The following is a 16,028-nucleotide window of genomic DNA, read 5'->3' on the forward strand; positions in this document are numbered from 1 at the left end:
CGCCTCCAGGTTGTCTGTGAACACCCGGATGCGGATGGGCACCCAGTCACTGCCCACCGACACACGGACAGGACTCACCGGTTCCCCCTCGGGAGTCACGCCGGGAACGTTCCGGGGCAGGCTATCAAACACGCATCGGTGCGGCACAGCAATGACGGGGACGCCGCCGCCGCCGCATAGCACAAAAAGCAGGGCGCAGCAAAGCAGACGGAGCATAATGCGTGACTTGTTGTTAGCGTTTGGGACTGTGCTTACGTGCGAGATGCAAACACACAAAACAATGACATCAAAAAAAGCAAGAAGGCGCAACACCCCTCAAAGAAACAAGGCACGCAAAAAAGTGAAAGCAGACGCCAGTCATCACGGAAAACTTTGCCACACAGAGCTGCCCCTCAAAGGCAAAAAAAAAAAAGTGAACACCTCCACACACGTCACCCTTCTCCAGTTCTCCCCATGGCACGCAAACAAAAACAGAAAACTGCCCTGCTTCACTCAAGAAGGTACTGAGCGAAGGAGTTTGTCATGGCTTTTCTTGTAGGAAGACTCACCGCAAGCTCTGCATCCACGTCGCCCAAGAAACGTTCTCGCTGATGTTGCAATTTGGCAATAAGTGCAGATTTTGCGGCGTTGTCCCGCTCAAGGGCTTCCATTTCATGCAGGAGGTGTCCCAAATCAGTTGATATTGGCTTGTAGGCCGCGTTGTGAGGAACAAGCAGACTGGTCGCCCCACTGTTTTGCAAGTGTGAAAGCTGAGCAGAAGGCAGCGTTTGTGTGGCAACGTCAGAACTTCGCGTGACAGTCGGCGACACAGAATGCTGTCTCTTGTGCAACTCAGCCGCCTCAGTTTGGGCCACCCTCGATGGGGAGCACTGTGCCGTCTCGCCCAACTCCTGTGGCAACCGCTGCACCAACGCAGTGCTTTCAGCTTGCATTGCGCGTAGACGATCTCCATCCACCTGCCGCTCCTGCTGCTCTCGTGCGAGGGTGCCTCGCACCTCTTCCATTCCCTGAAGTAGTTGTCCCACAAAGAGAGCCAGCTGATTGTGCTCCGCCACTATGGCGCAACGCAGCGACTTTCCTATGTCCATCAATGGCCATAGCTGCTGCGGCAGCTTGGACGAGTCATCTGGAGGAGAGGCGGTGACACGAAGCACCTCCCCCCACAAATCCTCAACCTCCTTCAAATGAAGGTCGGTTCTGCAAGTATCACCCATGTCGGTGGTTGTTGCAGTCATGGCGGCGACGAACTCTACAGCATCCCTCGCTGCTAGCCTCAATTCAGCTATAAAGCTGTTTTCAAAGTCCTGTGGACTGCCTTCCTCCAACGCCTCCACAATAGAGAAGCCATGCAGCTTCCGTAGCTTACGGATCTCGTCGTCCCGCCGTGCCAGAACCTTACGGAGGGTCTGAATGGTGACCGCATCGATGCCCACACGCATCTTCCCCTCCAGCTCTGCCACCTGCTCCTGCAACTGTCGCACCGCAGCGGCATGTTCCACCTCCAGCCGTTCACGTGCAGTCCTCTCCTCTTTAAGCTGCCCTAGGAGTCTTGATTCATGGCTTCGCAGCATATGTAGCATCTCTTTCGCTGAATCCTCACTCTTTGGTAACGGCGGCGGTGGTGGCGCCAGCGGTGATGGGTAAGAAACGGATGCAGCTTGACACAAATACCCCAACGGGGGTGAGTGTGGTTGACGCTCAATCCCATTGGACAAAAAAGGTACTGCCATCGATGTCCTCGACGCACGATACCGCTCAAGCTCTTCCAGAAGCAACGCATTGTCGCGTTTCAGACGTTTGCATAGCTCACTGTGTTTTGCACATTCCTTCTCTATTTTCTGAATGTGCAGAAACAAGCGCCGTTCCACGTAATGCTTATATTGCAGCAACAACTCCTTGGTACACTCTAATTCACGCTCTGTGGACGCCAGCTTTCCGTGTGGTATTGATGCCTCTGACAGTCCAGACGAAGGAATGTAGAGAGATGCAGTGGAGCTTGAGGAGAGCCGCGGAGCCCACTCTGTCCAGTGCTTTGCGGGTGAGGGGTGGGGTCGGAGGTCCTCCTCCTCCTCCTCCTTATCCGTCCTCACGGTATCGTTGCAGTCACCATCGTCGCTTTCAGCGTCCCTCGCACCGCGGCGAATTGGCATGCCGTTACTAGGCGACAAGTGTCGTTGTTTCTGAGAATACTCCGGGATTGTTCTCGCAGAGAGAGACGATGATGTCTTATTTTCCTTGCGAGAAGGGTTCGATAGCATATTTTTTCTTTCTTTCTTTCTTTCCAAAGCCACGTGCCACCATTCACCAACACCCCACCTGCTCTGAAGGGGAGGTGCGTGTGGGACTGGCCCTCCGTCAACAGGTTGAACGAAGTACACCGACGGTAACTGTGGGGGGCGTGGGTGCGACTGCTACGAATGCGTCAAGCACGCCAAGAAAAAAAAAAAAAACGAAGGGCAGAATTGCAAGATCGTAGGTGAACTCGTTGCATATATGTGTGTAGTAGACCCTCTCAAGCTATCCACCCCACAGCGTCTTTTTTTTTCTTTGTTTTCTCTCCCCCCTCGCCCCAATAATATCCCATCTTCTTTTGTTTTAGCCTCTGTTATTGCCACGCCGAACGCACTCCTCTTTTTTTTTTTTAAATGGCTGGAGGGGTGCGGGGGTGCCACCCGTGTGTTCCATTTGTTAAATTATTTACCTTTCCTCGCTTCTTTCGTCTTCCGTACCTATTGCTCCGCCTGAACACGTGCCACATTCCGCGGTTGGCTCTCTCATATTATTTTCAGTGCCTATTTATATTATTTACTTGCCGTTGTCGCAGGCGTTGCCGGCGGAAAGTTCAATGTCCAGCATTCACTTGCACGTGACGATGGCGATGCCGCTGCTGGTGCCAAGGCGGGCGACGCCGACCTTCACGTATTGCAGCGCTGTTGACCAATCCCGCACGCCGCCACTCGCCTTCACCTTCGCGGCCGTGCCAACAACGGCGAGCATGATGTCAATGGCCTCCGGCGTGGCTCCACCACCCCTGTTGAACCCGGTGGACGTCTTCACAAAAGTCGCGCCCGCAGCGACGCTTATAATGGCGGAATCGATAATCTCCTCCTCCGTCAGAAGGCAAGTTTCAAAAATCACCTTTGTCGTCACATGCGGAGGGCAAACGGCGAGGACGGCCCTAATGTCCTCCAGCACAAAACGAAAGTTTTTGTCCTTCAGTGCGCCAACATTCAGCACCATGTCCATGTCCTCTGCGCCTTCCTCCACCATCGTCTTCGCCTCCACAACCTTCGTTGCCGTAGCGCAGGCACCAAGCGGAAAGCCGCATGTAGCGCCAGTTTTGACGCCTGTGCCACGCAGCTTTTCCACAGAAAGCTTCACGCGAGAACCGTTCACACACACAGCACAGAATTTGTGTTGCTTTGCCTCTTCGCAGAGTTGTGCAATGGCCGCCTGCGTTGCCTCCGGCTTAAGCTCTGTGTGATCAATGTAGGCGGCTAGGTTCACATCATCACCGGGAAGCAGTGGACGCCAGGAGCCGTCCGATACCTTCAAGTGGGGAAACTTAGCCTCAAGGTCAGGTATCTGCAGCTCTTTCGCCAGGAAACGAACTCGCGCCAAGATTTTTTCATTAAGTTTCCCTGTGAATCCCGGACGCTCCGTCATGCGCATGTCGGCCATGGTGTTGGTAGATTTGTTTTTATTTTATAAGTTACTTCCTTCGTGGTCCAGAGACCGCCAATACAAAAAAAGATGAAGTCGAAGGAAATGCCAACCACAGCATGGTGCACACACGTGTATGGCCACACAACGCTTGGGATTCCAACACATGCAGATGTACCCGCACAATGCATCAGTACAGCACAGCTCTATGTTTAATGAAAGTAGACGCGTTGCTGAAACCCACATCACTGATGTATTATATGCTGCATGTATATATATATATATATATACATGCACCACTCCCTCCCTCTCTTCAGCCGTGCGTATCCTTTCTCCCTTCAGCTATTCACTGAAGTCGATTCTTCTTCTTTCTCTTCGCAGACACGCTGCCACTATCATTGGCGCCATGTTTATGGTTGTTCCCGTCTGTCATGTTCACTCGCATCGAAGGCGTTGGTGCCACAGTCGGTTTAACGGACGCAGATGCGCGGGAGACAAGTTGATGAGCGGCCAGTATGGCGTCATCGACGGTGCGAACTTCACTGCCGTCTTTAAGCCAAACGTCTGAAAATGCCACCGCTCGACCACCGTTACGTTCATTCACCGCGCGTCGCCGCCCCCAAGCAATGATGCTAAAGCGGTCGCCAATCGGCGTGCTCACGCGCGGCACTCCGTGCGTAAAGGTGTTGTTTACCTCCCCGGTGAAAGCAAAGCAGTCGCCGTTGCGCTGTGGGAAATCAAACTGGCGGCCAGAGGCTTCGTGCACAAAGAGAAGGCTGCGCGTCGCCCCAAGCGTGATGCCCACCGTGAAGTCCTCACGTACTCGCTCACCCGTGGAAGTGGTGTGAGCGCCGTACGCATGGCTGTCGTGGTGCTGTGGCTTCCACTGCTGCCCGTCGCGGTAGTAATTCAGTCGCGTGGCGTACACATCCAGATCAAAGTACTCCGCCAGCATGGCTATAACGTCGTTGAACGTCACACTGATCCCCATCGGGTTCTCAAATATCTCGTGACGGCTCCACTCAATGCGCCCACCGTCACACATGTTCGCCCCTGTCGCAGCGACGATTTCCGCCTTGAGCCTGTCGTAAATCCGCATGTCCTCCTCGTCGCACACACAGCGGCGGATGTAAACGGCGTTGCCTGCCAACACGGCGCCAACATCGTCGCAGAGTTTGCCATCCGCGCGAGCCGCCTCGGAGTGCAGGATGGCCCTGGCGCAATGCGATGCCTCGTTGCGAAACACACCGCAATCTCCCAGGCGTTGCTGCAGCAGCGACGAGGCCCACTTCGGTGACTCGTTCCTCGATGCCGCCGCCGCCGTCTGCGGCGCCCGGGGTGCGCACGATGTCGTGTCCACCGTCTGCATGCGTCACGCCGCGACAAAAGAGAGCAGAGAAGGTGAGACAACACAATAAGAAAAAATGTGCCGCCTGCGGTGCCCCTCAGTAAAGAAATGAAGGGGATGGTGGAATACAACCCACCCGTGAAGCTGCGCCACTGACAAAACGCACGCACACAAAAAAAAAAGAGAGAGAAAAAAAAAAGCCCACATGGAAGATGAGCAGCTGTATTGGCAACAAAAACACTCCCTCGACAAGAGACGGAAGACACAAGCAAATCGACATGCAGAAAGGAAATGAACGGAGCAGCGAGAATAATCAACATATATGCCGCAGCCAAGCATGACTGAAAGCCTAGAAATACACAGATACCAACTTTCACGAACTCTTCTCTAAACGGTATGCGACTCGGATGGAGGCGCATGCTCACAGAGTCCTCACATAAACACACACACGCGCATACACATACACCACCACCATCTCTTCCTCGAAGTGACGAGAAACTAAAGCAAAACAAAAACAAAAACGAAAAAAAATCACACATACCGTCCACACGCATCCATTAAACCACCAATAGCATGCGCAAAGGCAAAAACAAAACAAAAAAAAACATCTGCAGGTTGCGACCATGCGGATGTACGGATGCATGCATGTGTGTGGGTCATACACAATGAGCACTCTACACATGCAGCAAAACCGACAGCACAACACAAATAAATGTGTTGGAACAAAAAGGAGTCCACCAACGCCACTCCCACCCCCTACACGCCCCGCTCTTTTCTCTCAGACTTCTACAAGAATTGCAAGGGCACTCAGAAGATAAAATGGTTGACTGCGTTTATTTATTTTCAGTGTATTTTTCTTTTCGTTCTTATTCTTATTTGCTTGTTATTTAAGTACGTGAGTGGGTAAGTAGGTAAGATGTTACGTCATTTCCTTTTGTCTCTCTCCTCTCTTACGCATGATGCTAATTGTACACCTGTGCCACCTTTTTTCCCGGCCATTCCCCTCTATATAGGCAGTCTGATATCTGGCGTCGCCTCACCGCGATTTAGATCTGGTGTTAGATTCTTGTCGTGCCCAACCGTATCGGGCTCGTGCGTGGAGGGAAGCATGTGTGGCGGCGTTGCTGCCATAAGCGTTGATGTGCTCACCAGTGCAGTGAGCTTTGGCCCCACCGCATCAAAACCCACAGCCGGGGGCAAAGTCTGCAATGGCTGATGTTGCCGCATCCATACTGCCACGTACTCCTCCAGACGCTGCTCAATGGCGGCAAGAAACAAATTCACCGTGCCACGGGAAAGAACAGACACGCCGTGCCGATCAATGATGAAGCGATCGTCGCATCCCAGCGCATTGAAAATTGACTGCACCTCTGATAGAACGGCATCAAGTTGCGACCGCACAAACTCTGCCTGTTGCTCATGATCAAGCGTGTCACGTTGTATCTGAACCAGCTGTGATTGCAGACTCTCCATTTCCTCCCGAGCGCTTTGTCCGGCCATGGGGCCGTCTGTAGCAAGCAGACGTGCCTGCTGTAATGTCTCCTTTTCCTGAGTAAGGGCGGCAACAGCATCTTGCGTGCGGTGAAGCAGGGAGTACAGCTTAAGCCGCTGCTCACCCCCCTCGCATATATAACGTTCTATATCAGGAAGACTCTCAGAACCGGCAATTTCCGCAAGCCGGCCAATGTAGCGTTCGAACTCTGCCAGCTGCAGGGAAACACCTGTGCTGTCTATGTCGCTGTCGTTTTCGTGGCCGGTGGTCCCCATTGTGGATTTGCGGAGTGCGGTGTCATCCGCGTCTAAGACACGCTCCACCGCTTCTCGCTCAGTGACAACTTGCCGCATTTCCTTTTCCAGTTTGGCGATGTTCTCGCGCAGTTTGCCCTTCACTGTTTTGTCACGTTCCTCCACCCCAACAATGTCTTGAAATGTCTTTTCATAGGCCTCGTTATCCGCCTCGAAGGCCTGTTGAAGCTCCACCAGCTGCTGCTGGCAGGCGTCGCGTTCCTCAAAGAGGACGTTGCAGACTTCAATAAGAAAGGAGCTTTCCTTCACGACCTCTAACATCTCACGCTCGCGATCACGGAAAACATCGCGGGTTCTCCTCTGCAGCGTCAGCAGCACATCAATCTCCTTCCGCAGATTCTTCACCTCTTCGATAAAGTCTGCGCGACGATCCGTCTCCAACTCCACATGCGCCTCCAGCCCGCGGAGTTGTGAACGCGAGGCCTGCGTTTGTAGAACAGTTTCAGCGCAGTTATTATATGGTGGCTTGCTGGGAAGAGAACCACGTGTGTGGGTGCCAGCCATCTTTCGATTTGTGTCATAAATGCGTTGGCGCGTAGAGGCGACTCGTGCTCTGATTTCATTTAATTCGTCTCGGGAGCGCTCAACTGCCTCACGCGCCATGCAGTACCTGCGCGAGGACGCCTTGAGCAGTTTGGATTCCGCGCCAGAAACAAGCGTGTGATGTATCATCTCCTGCGGCATCGTCTCTGTCATGCGCATTTCTTCTATTTTCGCCTTGTACTTGTTATTCTCAATGCGCAGCAGCTCCAGCTCCTGTTCCTGCCTGGCACAGTCACGGCGGAAGCGATCTTCCGTTTCACGCAGCTGCAGCTCTGCCTGCACGTAGCGGCGCCGCAAGGACTCCATCGCAGTGGCCCCGGTACCACGCGGAACCAACACTGCCAGCTCAGCACGCTTCAAAGTGGGTGAAGCGGTGGGTCCGGTGCCTTCTGCCTCCGCCATGCCACCAAAATACCAACGAACGCACCCACGCAGAACTCAACAATATATGAGCAACCTACGCTGAGCAAAAAAAAAGGAGAGAACCCCCCCACCCCCACCCCCACCCCAAAAAAAAAAAAAAGAACAAGGGAAAGAGATAGGAGCAGTCATGGAAGAAAACACCACACAACATGCATAAAATCTTATGCCTTGCAACCAATAATGCCCCAGTCGCACGCACAGCCAGTAGAGCAGGGGATGGGGAGAGGGGGAAAAGAACTGTCGCCCAAACGGGGGAGAAGGCGGTTGAACAATGCAACGAAACAATATAAGCCGTGAGAAAAGCAGAGTGGAAGTGTGAAAAAAAAAAAAAATGTCGCGCCTGTGTGTCAAAAATAAAATAAAGACATGCAAGGTCAACAACAACTGTCACACGCACATAACTCTGTACCGATGCAGCATGACAAAGTTCACATCAAACAACTACATGTGCTTTGTAGTAAGCAACGACATCTGTCAAGAGTGGGGTGGACCGTCAAGTAAGTCATGAATCTGTTTAACTTCCAAACGTAGCATGGCCGCCTCGCGTTGCTGCGCCTCGTACATCGCAAGCACCGTACGAAGACGGCGTCGTAATTCGCTATTACTGTTTTGATAGTAAAGTGCCTCCTTCGCCAGAAGGCCAAGTTGGTCTTCACTCATCGTCAATGGCCTAGCACCCTCACCACAGGCTTCCCCATTTACGTTAGCGTAATTGCACCTGTCTGCTGCAGTCACCGCCGCGGCAGCCTCGTCCCACCTAGCAGCATCAACTGGCCTCTTTAAGAGCTCGTTTTGTAAATGTCCTTCGCGTTTCCTCATCGTCGTTTCTTCTCCCCACACAGCTTGAATTGGCTGGGGCGCAGAATGAGAATAAATTTCGTGCCCATTTTCCTGAGGCGAAATGCCGTAAAGCTGCAAGGTACTCTGGACGTAGTCCACATTGGGCAAAAGCGGCGCAGAAGTGTACTGTTGCTGCGGTTGAGGTTGCTGCCAGCAGCCATGCCTCACGTCTGGCGTTGATCGCGGTGTGGCAGTGGGACGGCCCTCAAGAAACGCCACGCGTCGCCTCAGCGATTCATTCTCCTCCAGCAGCAATCGCATATCTTTGATCTGCTGCGCAAAGACCGCCTCATCGTTCTTAAGCTCGTCGCGGCACCGTTGCACCTGCTCTTCAAGTCCCACAACTCTCTGCCGCAGCCACGCCACCTCTGCTGGCGCCGACGGAGGCGTCTCGCCGCCGCCGCCGCCGCCGCTGGTCCTCGCGGTAGATCCATGGCCATGGCTGGCGTTAGCTTCCCTCACTGCCGCCACAGCCGCCGCTACCTGCTCGTCAAACTGCGGCAGTGGCTCGTTCAGGATGTGCATGGCGAGGGCACCGTACTGTAGCGTCCGCGTCGTCTCATCGCTGTTGGCCACATCCGCGGCGACGCATGCAATAAGGAGCGTGCTGCTGTTCCCACCAAGTGAGTCCCGAAGCAGACGTGTCAGTTTGCTGCTGCGGTACGGCACATGACGAGGATTGTCAGGGAACTGAAAGTGATTTCGGCTGAGCGCACGGATGACGTTTCCAAGTGCCAACAACCCACCGTTGATGGCGATACTCTCGCGGAAGCGCTGCCCCACATTCTGCGTCTTTTTGTTGCGCTCCGACCCCGCCAGGTCGACGAGGTTTAGCTTCGACTGTCGCTCATGGTTAAAAATCGTAAAAATGCTGTGGCTGCGTGAGGAGTGCTCGTGCACGTTCGTCGCCCCCGTCGTACGCATGCGGGAGCCGTGGTTAATGATGTCTTGCACCTCGGCGATGTTGCGAGCCTTCACCCGCGAGGCGCCAACCACCACCACCGCACCCCCGTCGCCGTCGCTCTCGTGCAGCTGCAGGTGCTTTGACGAGACGGTGGGGTCGCTCGTGAGGAGGTCCCGCAGCGCCTCCCCATACACCTCGACGCACTGAAAGCTAAGCTTGGAAGTGGAGTTTGACATGCTATCCACGATGTAGCGCACCACAAGCGGGGTGAGACCGTCCATCGTGTAGGTTTTTCCTGTGCCCGTCTGTCCGTAGGCGAGAACGGTGGCGTTGTAGCCGGCGAGGAACCGGTCCACAAGCGTCACCACACTTTCAAAAAAGATCACATCCGTGGACTCATGGCGGTCGTACACACGATCCACATGATAGACGCGGCGATTTGCGACGCAGACGCGCCTCTCGTCGAGCGGCGCAGTGGCAAGCATGCTATTTGGACATGGCAAGGGCCGAATACGAGCCGCAACGCTCACCTTCTCCGTCATTAGAAGTGTTCACAGCACGCACACTGAAAAAGAAACAAGAGAAAAACTATTTCACTGTCGCCCCTCTTGCTGCTACTTCTGTCGCTGCAATGTGTGTGCGTGTGTGTGTGTGCGCGCAGAATACCCACAAGGGTTATATTATATGTGTTTCTATATGCGTCAGTACTGGTATATAAAGTAACAGGCCTGCGGCAGATCCTCGTCAAGCGCGGCACAAAATTGTATCACGTTGGTCTCTACAGTCTTCAAGACGTCTAAGAAACACCGGTAACTGTATGATTTTATGATTCTATGAATTGGGACAAAGTACGCGTAGAAAACGAAGTCCTTTTCGCTTCTTCTTAATTGCACAGGACTATTTCCGGTTGTTTTGAGCCAAGCGGAGCAGATGAGGAAGTAAACGCAAAAGGAAAAAAAAAAAAAAATGGTGGCGGCAGCACGGGGCAGAGATCCCAAGGCAGGCACAGAGAGAAAAGGCAAAAAAAAAAAGAACATAAAGTGAAGGGTGATAGTAAACACACAGTTAGTGATAAAATGAACACATTATTCTTTCTCTCGTTCTCTCCGGGTGGGCCGTTATCTCACCGAGTTGTTATTTACTCCTCGCCGTTTCGCCTCCAACTCATTTAATATGTCGTTTGGCATGTTCGCCCAACCCGCCGGGCGGCGTCCACCGCCCGCCGATCCCTCTGCTCCCATCGCGCGGGCTACTCGTTTGAGGCTAAAAACGGTGTATCGCTGCACTTTGGCGGTCGCGGTTGCGGTTTTGTGATGCGCACCACATCGACCTTCTCCCCGTCGTCCTTCGTTGGCAGGTGCGGCTCGTGTCTCGGCACCCGCACCATCACGCGCTGCAGCAGCGGAGAGCGAAGTGTGGACAAGAGGGCGGCGTCCTCCTCGCTCTCTTTGTCCCCATCGCGTGCCCGCTTGCGGGAGGAGCTGGCGCTTCCGAGGATTTCCTCTGCAGAGGCCCCGTCCTTTGACCGCAAAAGCTCAGTTTTAAGCGCGTGCCGCTTGGCGTACATGCCGCAGTGCCGCCCACCACTTGGGCCCGAAATGATCTTTTCCGCATCGGCATCGGTATCCTTCTCGCTGTCGGAGGAGCCAGAGGTGACGGCGCTCTTGATGCGTGAGAGAACGTCGGCAAACCCCACCGACTGCGTGCTCCACGCCTCCTGCACGCCGCCCTCGTAGCCGACCCCCATCACGCCGTCCTTCCGCCGCGTCTTGATGTGACTCGCTACGCCCTCCTGGTTCCGTCCCAGGCCGCTGCCCTCCGTCCAGCCTGACCGCTTCAGCATCGATTTGCCGATGTTATTCTCGGACTTCGACCAACGGGTTCCATTAGGATCATCACACATGTCTTACTTGTGTTTTCCCTCTTGTGCTTTGTGAGCTGTCAATAGCTACTCAACACGTCTCTTGCTTGCTACTTCTCGTGATTTCCCTCCCAATCAGACTTGTTTTCCCCCCCCCCTCACACACGAAGACGCACAGTTTCCTGTGTCATGCAATCATCATCCCGGATGCACACACGCACACACAAGAGTCGGGAAAACAGTAGAAGAGAAAAAGAAACGGAAAAGAAAGCATACATACATGCGCTCGTGAAGCTGCAAGCAAGCCAGAAAACAAAAGTGACATTTATTTAGTAATGTGTCCCTGTAGGTGCATTATTCCACACATGTCCCGTACACACACACACACACAAACAAAAAAAAAAGGAGGGAGCGGGCGGAAGCTTCAAGAAGGTGCCTCGGTGCGCCTTGTTGGCAATTCTCGAATAGGCCCTCGTTGGCGTGTGGCCAATGCCTCGTCAGCCAGGACACCTTCATACGACACAGCCGCAGCCGCCTCGTCCCCATCTACCGCAAGAGATGCGGGAAACAAATGGGCCGGCTCCGGTTGCAGTATCTTCAGCTCCTGCAAAGCGTCTTTGATGGCCTCCGGTGCCCGCAGTAGAAACCCTGGTATCATCTCTCGCAGTAGCTGATACAGAGTGCGGGCGCGGTAGAAGTCACCGGCCACACGGCAAGCCCTAAAAAGGTAGGTGAGAGTGTCGTAGTCAATGTGGCTGCCGCTATACAAGACACATAGATCGACGATGTTGAAAACTCGACAATCTCCACGGCGGCTAAGGGCGTCCAAGAGCGGATTAACCGCGTCCTTGGCGATTATCAGGCCATGGTACTTGTGGGTCACCAGGATGGAGTAGGCCTGGTTCAGGCGCTCCTCCACCTGGGAGCGGGCGAAGGCCGTCAGCACAAGACGATGCGCCTCCTGAAAGTGTTGCCGTGCCAACGTCCTCGCTTCTTCTTCCTCCTCTTCCTCCCCTTTCATTTCTTGCGTCGTCACGTCCGTGGTGGCAGATGTGTCGCCGTCGACATTCTCTCGCGGGCGAAGCTCCACAAGGGCACGCAACGACTGCAGCAAATCGTCATAGATAGCACCTGAGCTTGCCGCGTCGTCGAGGAATAAGTCCAGCAGCTGCACCTTGGCTACAATCAGCTCGTACTCTATAGAAAGTGTCATGGGAGTGCGATCCACAATGTCAACGGCATCGCCTAAAAAAACGTCAGGGGATATGGCCTCCACACGCATGGCTCGGAGCAACGCAAGGGACAACAACAATCGAAGTGCCGCCTCGTCTGCCTCATCCACCGCAAGCGGGTTTCCACCGTTCGCATTCCGCTGCAGCGTGACATCCACCGCCTCGTTCACCTGCCGCAGGTGTCGCAGACACGAAAAACTTTCATGCTTCTCATAGTGACGCCAAACCCCTCTCGCGGCGAGGCGTACTAGCGGCAGGTGCATCATTTCGTCGCCAAACTCCGCGTGTCGCTCGGCGAGAAAAAGTAGCACTATTCGCGCCCCCAGCGCGTTATCCGGCAGCAGTTTTGTCAGCTTCTTCGCGAATTGCTCCGCGAGGTGCGGCTCTTTCACTGACTGCCGCGTGGAGAATTCAAAAAGAAGCCGAAAAAAACGCACGAGCGCCCTCGCCAGTGGACTCAACTCTGTCAAGAGAAGCGTCGCGGTGATCGGCTGCAGTGCAGACACAACAGCAGCTGACACCTCCTGTAAATGCGCGACAGTCGGCGCATTGTCACCGTCGCCACTGCCGTCCGATGCGTCATACGCGCTACAAAACGCCTCGAGTAAAGCGCTAAGTGCCCCACCGTCACTGCAAGGCACCCGCGCGCTTAGCGGCACAACGCCACCCGTCATCAACAAAGTCGCACGTGTGGGACGCAGCAGTGGAGGGATGTCTGCCATATCCAACTCAGATCCCACAGCAGGCATCTCCCTGGGCTCTCTAGCAGGCTGCGCGGGGGCGGCCTCGCTCCCGCCATCAGACCCTTCCGGCACACCAGGGTAGGAGAGGACAGCGTTGGCCTCAATGTCGCTGTACGGAGCTAGGTCACGAATGAGCCCCGGCCACACAGCGCCGCATGACGGGCGACAGCCGCAGCGCAAAAGGCGAAACACGATGGCCAACGCCGTGTCCGTCTCCTTAAGGGACCGAGCGCAGTGAGCGGTAGACAACACCTGCTCCCAGAGGCCATCGTCGTGGGCCGTGGCCGCCGTGCTGCGAGACGCGAGGTACCCCTCGACGCGCTGCGCCAACTCCGCTAAGCGGGCGCTGAGGCTGCCGCCGGCCGAAGCGCAGCGCGCCATCGCAGAAAAACGCATCATGCGTTAACTGGCGGGCAAAGTGTCAATCCCGGCAGGGCACACGGGCAAAAGCTACAGCAACCATCAAGAACAAAAAGAAAAAAAATGAGGTGCAAAGGTTCAAATAGCGCGCAAAGGTCCTCCAAAGAAAGAGACAAAAATAATAATAATCGGCAGCTTCCACAACCTCTCTGCGTCATACCAAAGACACAAGTGTGCATGCAAGCAGGCATGCTCGTACGCTACAGACACCGTAGTGGCCCACCGTCACGCACTCCCCCACCTCACCCACCCCCCACACACGTCCTCTCCAGTACTCAACCAGAATTAGTTGGTACGATCAGTTAAATTTCAACGGATGACCGTTGCACTGACGTCGACGTCTCTTTCCATTTTTCAACTCCCTGTTGCGTCATTTTCGTTTCGTTCATGTGTTCCCCATCTGCACTGCCATCACGGCAAAAGTCGCGCCTGAGACGCTGCAACACGCAGAACGGCCACCATCTACAAGACACAGAATGAAAAGGGCGAAAAGAGTGTTGCGCCCTCACTCCCGCCGGACACACTTAAGGCAGAAGCACTCAAAGTGCCGTTGCTGACAAAGTGCACGTCGGTCGGCGTACGACGCACGCGTCGTGAGGCTGGCGTTATAATTAATAAACAACTGCTCCCCCTCCTTCACATCCCGCAGTGTCACGAGACGACGGTTGGCTGCGTCGGAACCAACTAGCGCACAGTTTGGCTCGCAGCTGTGGTTGAGAAGTGAGTAACCATGGTACAGGGCTGTGCCGCTTGGAAGCACAAACTCATTTGTCTGCACAATCGCAAAAAGCGACAGCACCTCCTCCATGTAAAGATGCGTCTGGCGGAGCGCCGTCGCCAGCGCCACGGCAAGTGCGCCAACCTCAGTGAGGGCTGTGGCCGCGTCGTAGTCCGCGCGCCCCCGCAGAGAGCGGAGTCGCGGCAACGCGAGTGGGTGCACCTGCTGCACCGTCGACAGGGCGCAGAGTTTGGCCACGGCAAGACAGGCAAGGGCCGCACGCGACCCCTCCATGTCATCCGACAGCAACCGCTCACGCATCGCATCCTCCCACGCGGCGTACATTTTGTTGCGGGAGCTACAGGCGCAGACGTGGTACTCGCGCCACGCCGCATCTCGACAGGCCACGCTGCAATACGTCTCCCGGTTGCAATGCCCACACGGCACACCACGTGTGGCACCACCGCTCCTACCAAGCGTGGCCAGGCAGTGCGCACAGACGTCACCCCGCATCCGCTGCACAAAAAATGGCTGGTCGACCATCACTGGCGTGCCAGACGATATACGCGTCAGGGCATAAATCCCCCGGCCGTAGACACTTTGCTTCGGCTGTTGCAGCTCCACAAGAGGCGAACCCCCCGCGCGCTGCGCCATGGTGCGCACAGCGCCTTGCGTTTCCACAAAAGGTTCCGTTTCCAAAACAACGATTTGCTCCTCAGCAGCACCCACAACCTCCGGTGCCTCCCGCGCCTTCGCCAGCAATGCACGCAACTTCTCCCGCTCTGCCTCCTCAGCCACAAGCTGCAGTGCATCTGCGACGCCCCTCTGCGCGCACAGACGCTGCTGCGCCTCCCTGCACTTCGCAACAAACACATCCTGCTTTGAAAACCTTGCAGCCACCTCGCCTAAAAGAAGCCCTGCAGGATCCCTCGGACGACGGTTCAAAAGGCGAATAATGTAATCCGCTGCAATAGCATAATTGCCGCTCGCAGTGAAGTGCCAGGCTCGTTGACGCAAAAAAAAATTCAGCTCCCGCAAGGACTCACGCGCCACCCACGCCGTCCGAAGCCGCCCCATCCACTTGAAAACACACAAAAAAGGAGAAGAAACAAGCGACCAAAAGACCCTAGTGAACAACAGAAATAATGAGAGCAAAGCGAGAAGAGGCCAGTGGCCGCCGCGCAGCTCCACTCCAGAGACAAAAACACATTCGCCGCCCGCAGGTGACACCGCCCGCCAATTGAACTCGACCTGAAGAAAAGGAAAAGACAAACAACAAACAACAGCAAAAAAAAAAGGTGGCACGCACCTCCATCACCGTCCAGGAAATTCTTCACACGCCCTTCGAGCGTCCTCACGGGATGTTGCGTTGCGCGCGCGGCAAGAGTGGTAAGCAGAAAAGAAAACAGGTCCCTGGGCCGTCGCTCCGTCGCCACGCCTCGTATCGCCAAGAACCATCACCGGCGGAGGGAGTGCATCTTTTCAACGCCAGTCATTCAAAAAAAAAAAAAAACGTAACCTCACAAA

General features: G+C 54.8%; 8 protein-coding genes and 1 pseudogene across 8 annotated transcripts, besides 12 other annotated features; 1 reads left to right on the forward strand and 8 right to left on the reverse strand.

Annotated features, from left to right (window-relative positions):
- Positions 1-3: 3 nt before the first annotated feature.
- TraAM80_08281 (hypothetical protein) lies at positions 4-357 on the forward strand (annotated as a pseudogene).
- Positions 358-488: 131 nt separating this feature from the next.
- Positions 489-2,258, reverse strand: TraAM80_08282 (uncharacterized protein; the record flags this gene model as incomplete). Its single annotated transcript, XM_029385034.1, has 1 exon — positions 489-2,258. One exon carries the CDS (start codon positions 2,256-2,258, stop codon positions 489-491), a length of 1,770 nt encoding a protein of 589 aa, XP_029235096.1.
- Position 2,259: 1 nt separating this feature from the next.
- Positions 2,260-2,282: a microsatellite.
- Positions 2,283-2,856: 574 nt separating this feature from the next.
- TraAM80_08283 (deoxyribose-phosphate aldolase) lies at positions 2,857-3,681 on the reverse strand (the record flags this gene model as incomplete). The annotated part of the gene is made up of 1 exon (XM_029385035.1): positions 2,857-3,681. One exon carries the CDS (start codon positions 3,679-3,681, stop codon positions 2,857-2,859), a length of 825 nt encoding a protein of 274 aa, XP_029235097.1.
- Positions 3,682-3,930: 249 nt separating this feature from the next.
- Positions 3,931-3,956: a microsatellite.
- Positions 3,957-4,009: 53 nt separating this feature from the next.
- TraAM80_08284 (putative alpha-ketoglutarate-dependent dioxygenase) lies at positions 4,010-5,032 on the reverse strand (the record flags this gene model as incomplete). Its single annotated transcript, XM_029385036.1, has 1 exon — positions 4,010-5,032. The coding sequence occupies one exon, from the start codon at positions 5,030-5,032 to the stop codon at positions 4,010-4,012; it is 1,023 nt and encodes a 340-aa protein (XP_029235098.1).
- Positions 5,033-5,183: 151 nt separating this feature from the next.
- Positions 5,184-5,210: a sequence feature (A-rich).
- Positions 5,211-5,444: 234 nt separating this feature from the next.
- Positions 5,445-5,483: a microsatellite.
- A 23-nt stretch (positions 5,484-5,506) lies between these two features.
- Positions 5,507-5,545: a sequence feature (A-rich).
- Positions 5,546-5,577: 32 nt separating this feature from the next.
- Positions 5,578-5,611: a sequence feature (A-rich).
- Positions 5,612-5,860: 249 nt separating this feature from the next.
- Positions 5,861-5,899: a microsatellite.
- A 117-nt stretch (positions 5,900-6,016) lies between these two features.
- Positions 6,017-7,762, reverse strand: TraAM80_08285 (axonemal p66.0; the record flags this gene model as incomplete). Its single annotated transcript, XM_029385037.1, has 1 exon — positions 6,017-7,762. The coding sequence occupies one exon, from the start codon at positions 7,760-7,762 to the stop codon at positions 6,017-6,019; it is 1,746 nt and encodes a 581-aa protein (XP_029235099.1).
- An 83-nt stretch (positions 7,763-7,845) lies between these two features.
- Positions 7,846-7,869: a microsatellite.
- A 388-nt stretch (positions 7,870-8,257) lies between these two features.
- Positions 8,258-10,069, reverse strand: TraAM80_08286 (putative kinesin; the record flags this gene model as incomplete). The annotated part of the gene is made up of 1 exon (XM_029385038.1): positions 8,258-10,069. One exon carries the CDS (start codon positions 10,067-10,069, stop codon positions 8,258-8,260), a length of 1,812 nt encoding a protein of 603 aa, XP_029235100.1.
- A 90-nt stretch (positions 10,070-10,159) lies between these two features.
- Positions 10,160-10,181: a microsatellite.
- A 595-nt stretch (positions 10,182-10,776) lies between these two features.
- On the reverse strand, positions 10,777-11,430 carry TraAM80_08287 (Pin2-interacting protein X1; the record flags this gene model as incomplete). Its single annotated transcript, XM_029385039.1, has 1 exon — positions 10,777-11,430. The coding sequence occupies one exon, from the start codon at positions 11,428-11,430 to the stop codon at positions 10,777-10,779; it is 654 nt and encodes a 217-aa protein (XP_029235101.1).
- A 332-nt stretch (positions 11,431-11,762) lies between these two features.
- Positions 11,763-11,783: a microsatellite.
- A 29-nt stretch (positions 11,784-11,812) lies between these two features.
- TraAM80_08288 (uncharacterized protein) lies at positions 11,813-13,762 on the reverse strand (the record flags this gene model as incomplete). The annotated part of the gene is made up of 1 exon (XM_029385040.1): positions 11,813-13,762. One exon carries the CDS (start codon positions 13,760-13,762, stop codon positions 11,813-11,815), a length of 1,950 nt encoding a protein of 649 aa, XP_029235102.1.
- Positions 13,763-14,001: 239 nt separating this feature from the next.
- Positions 14,002-14,044: a microsatellite.
- A 244-nt stretch (positions 14,045-14,288) lies between these two features.
- On the reverse strand, positions 14,289-15,578 carry TraAM80_08289 (SET and MYND domain-containing protein; the record flags this gene model as incomplete). The annotated part of the gene is made up of 1 exon (XM_029385041.1): positions 14,289-15,578. The coding sequence occupies one exon, from the start codon at positions 15,576-15,578 to the stop codon at positions 14,289-14,291; it is 1,290 nt and encodes a 429-aa protein (XP_029235103.1).
- A 180-nt stretch (positions 15,579-15,758) lies between these two features.
- Positions 15,759-15,798: a sequence feature (A-rich).
- Positions 15,799-16,028: the final 230 nt, after the last annotated feature.

This window comes from Trypanosoma rangeli, assembly GCF_003719475.1.
Source record: "Trypanosoma rangeli strain AM80 chromosome Unknown Tra_15.4_contig_00396, whole genome shotgun sequence".
NCBI lineage: Eukaryota > Euglenozoa > Kinetoplastea > Trypanosomatida > Trypanosomatidae > Trypanosoma > Trypanosoma rangeli.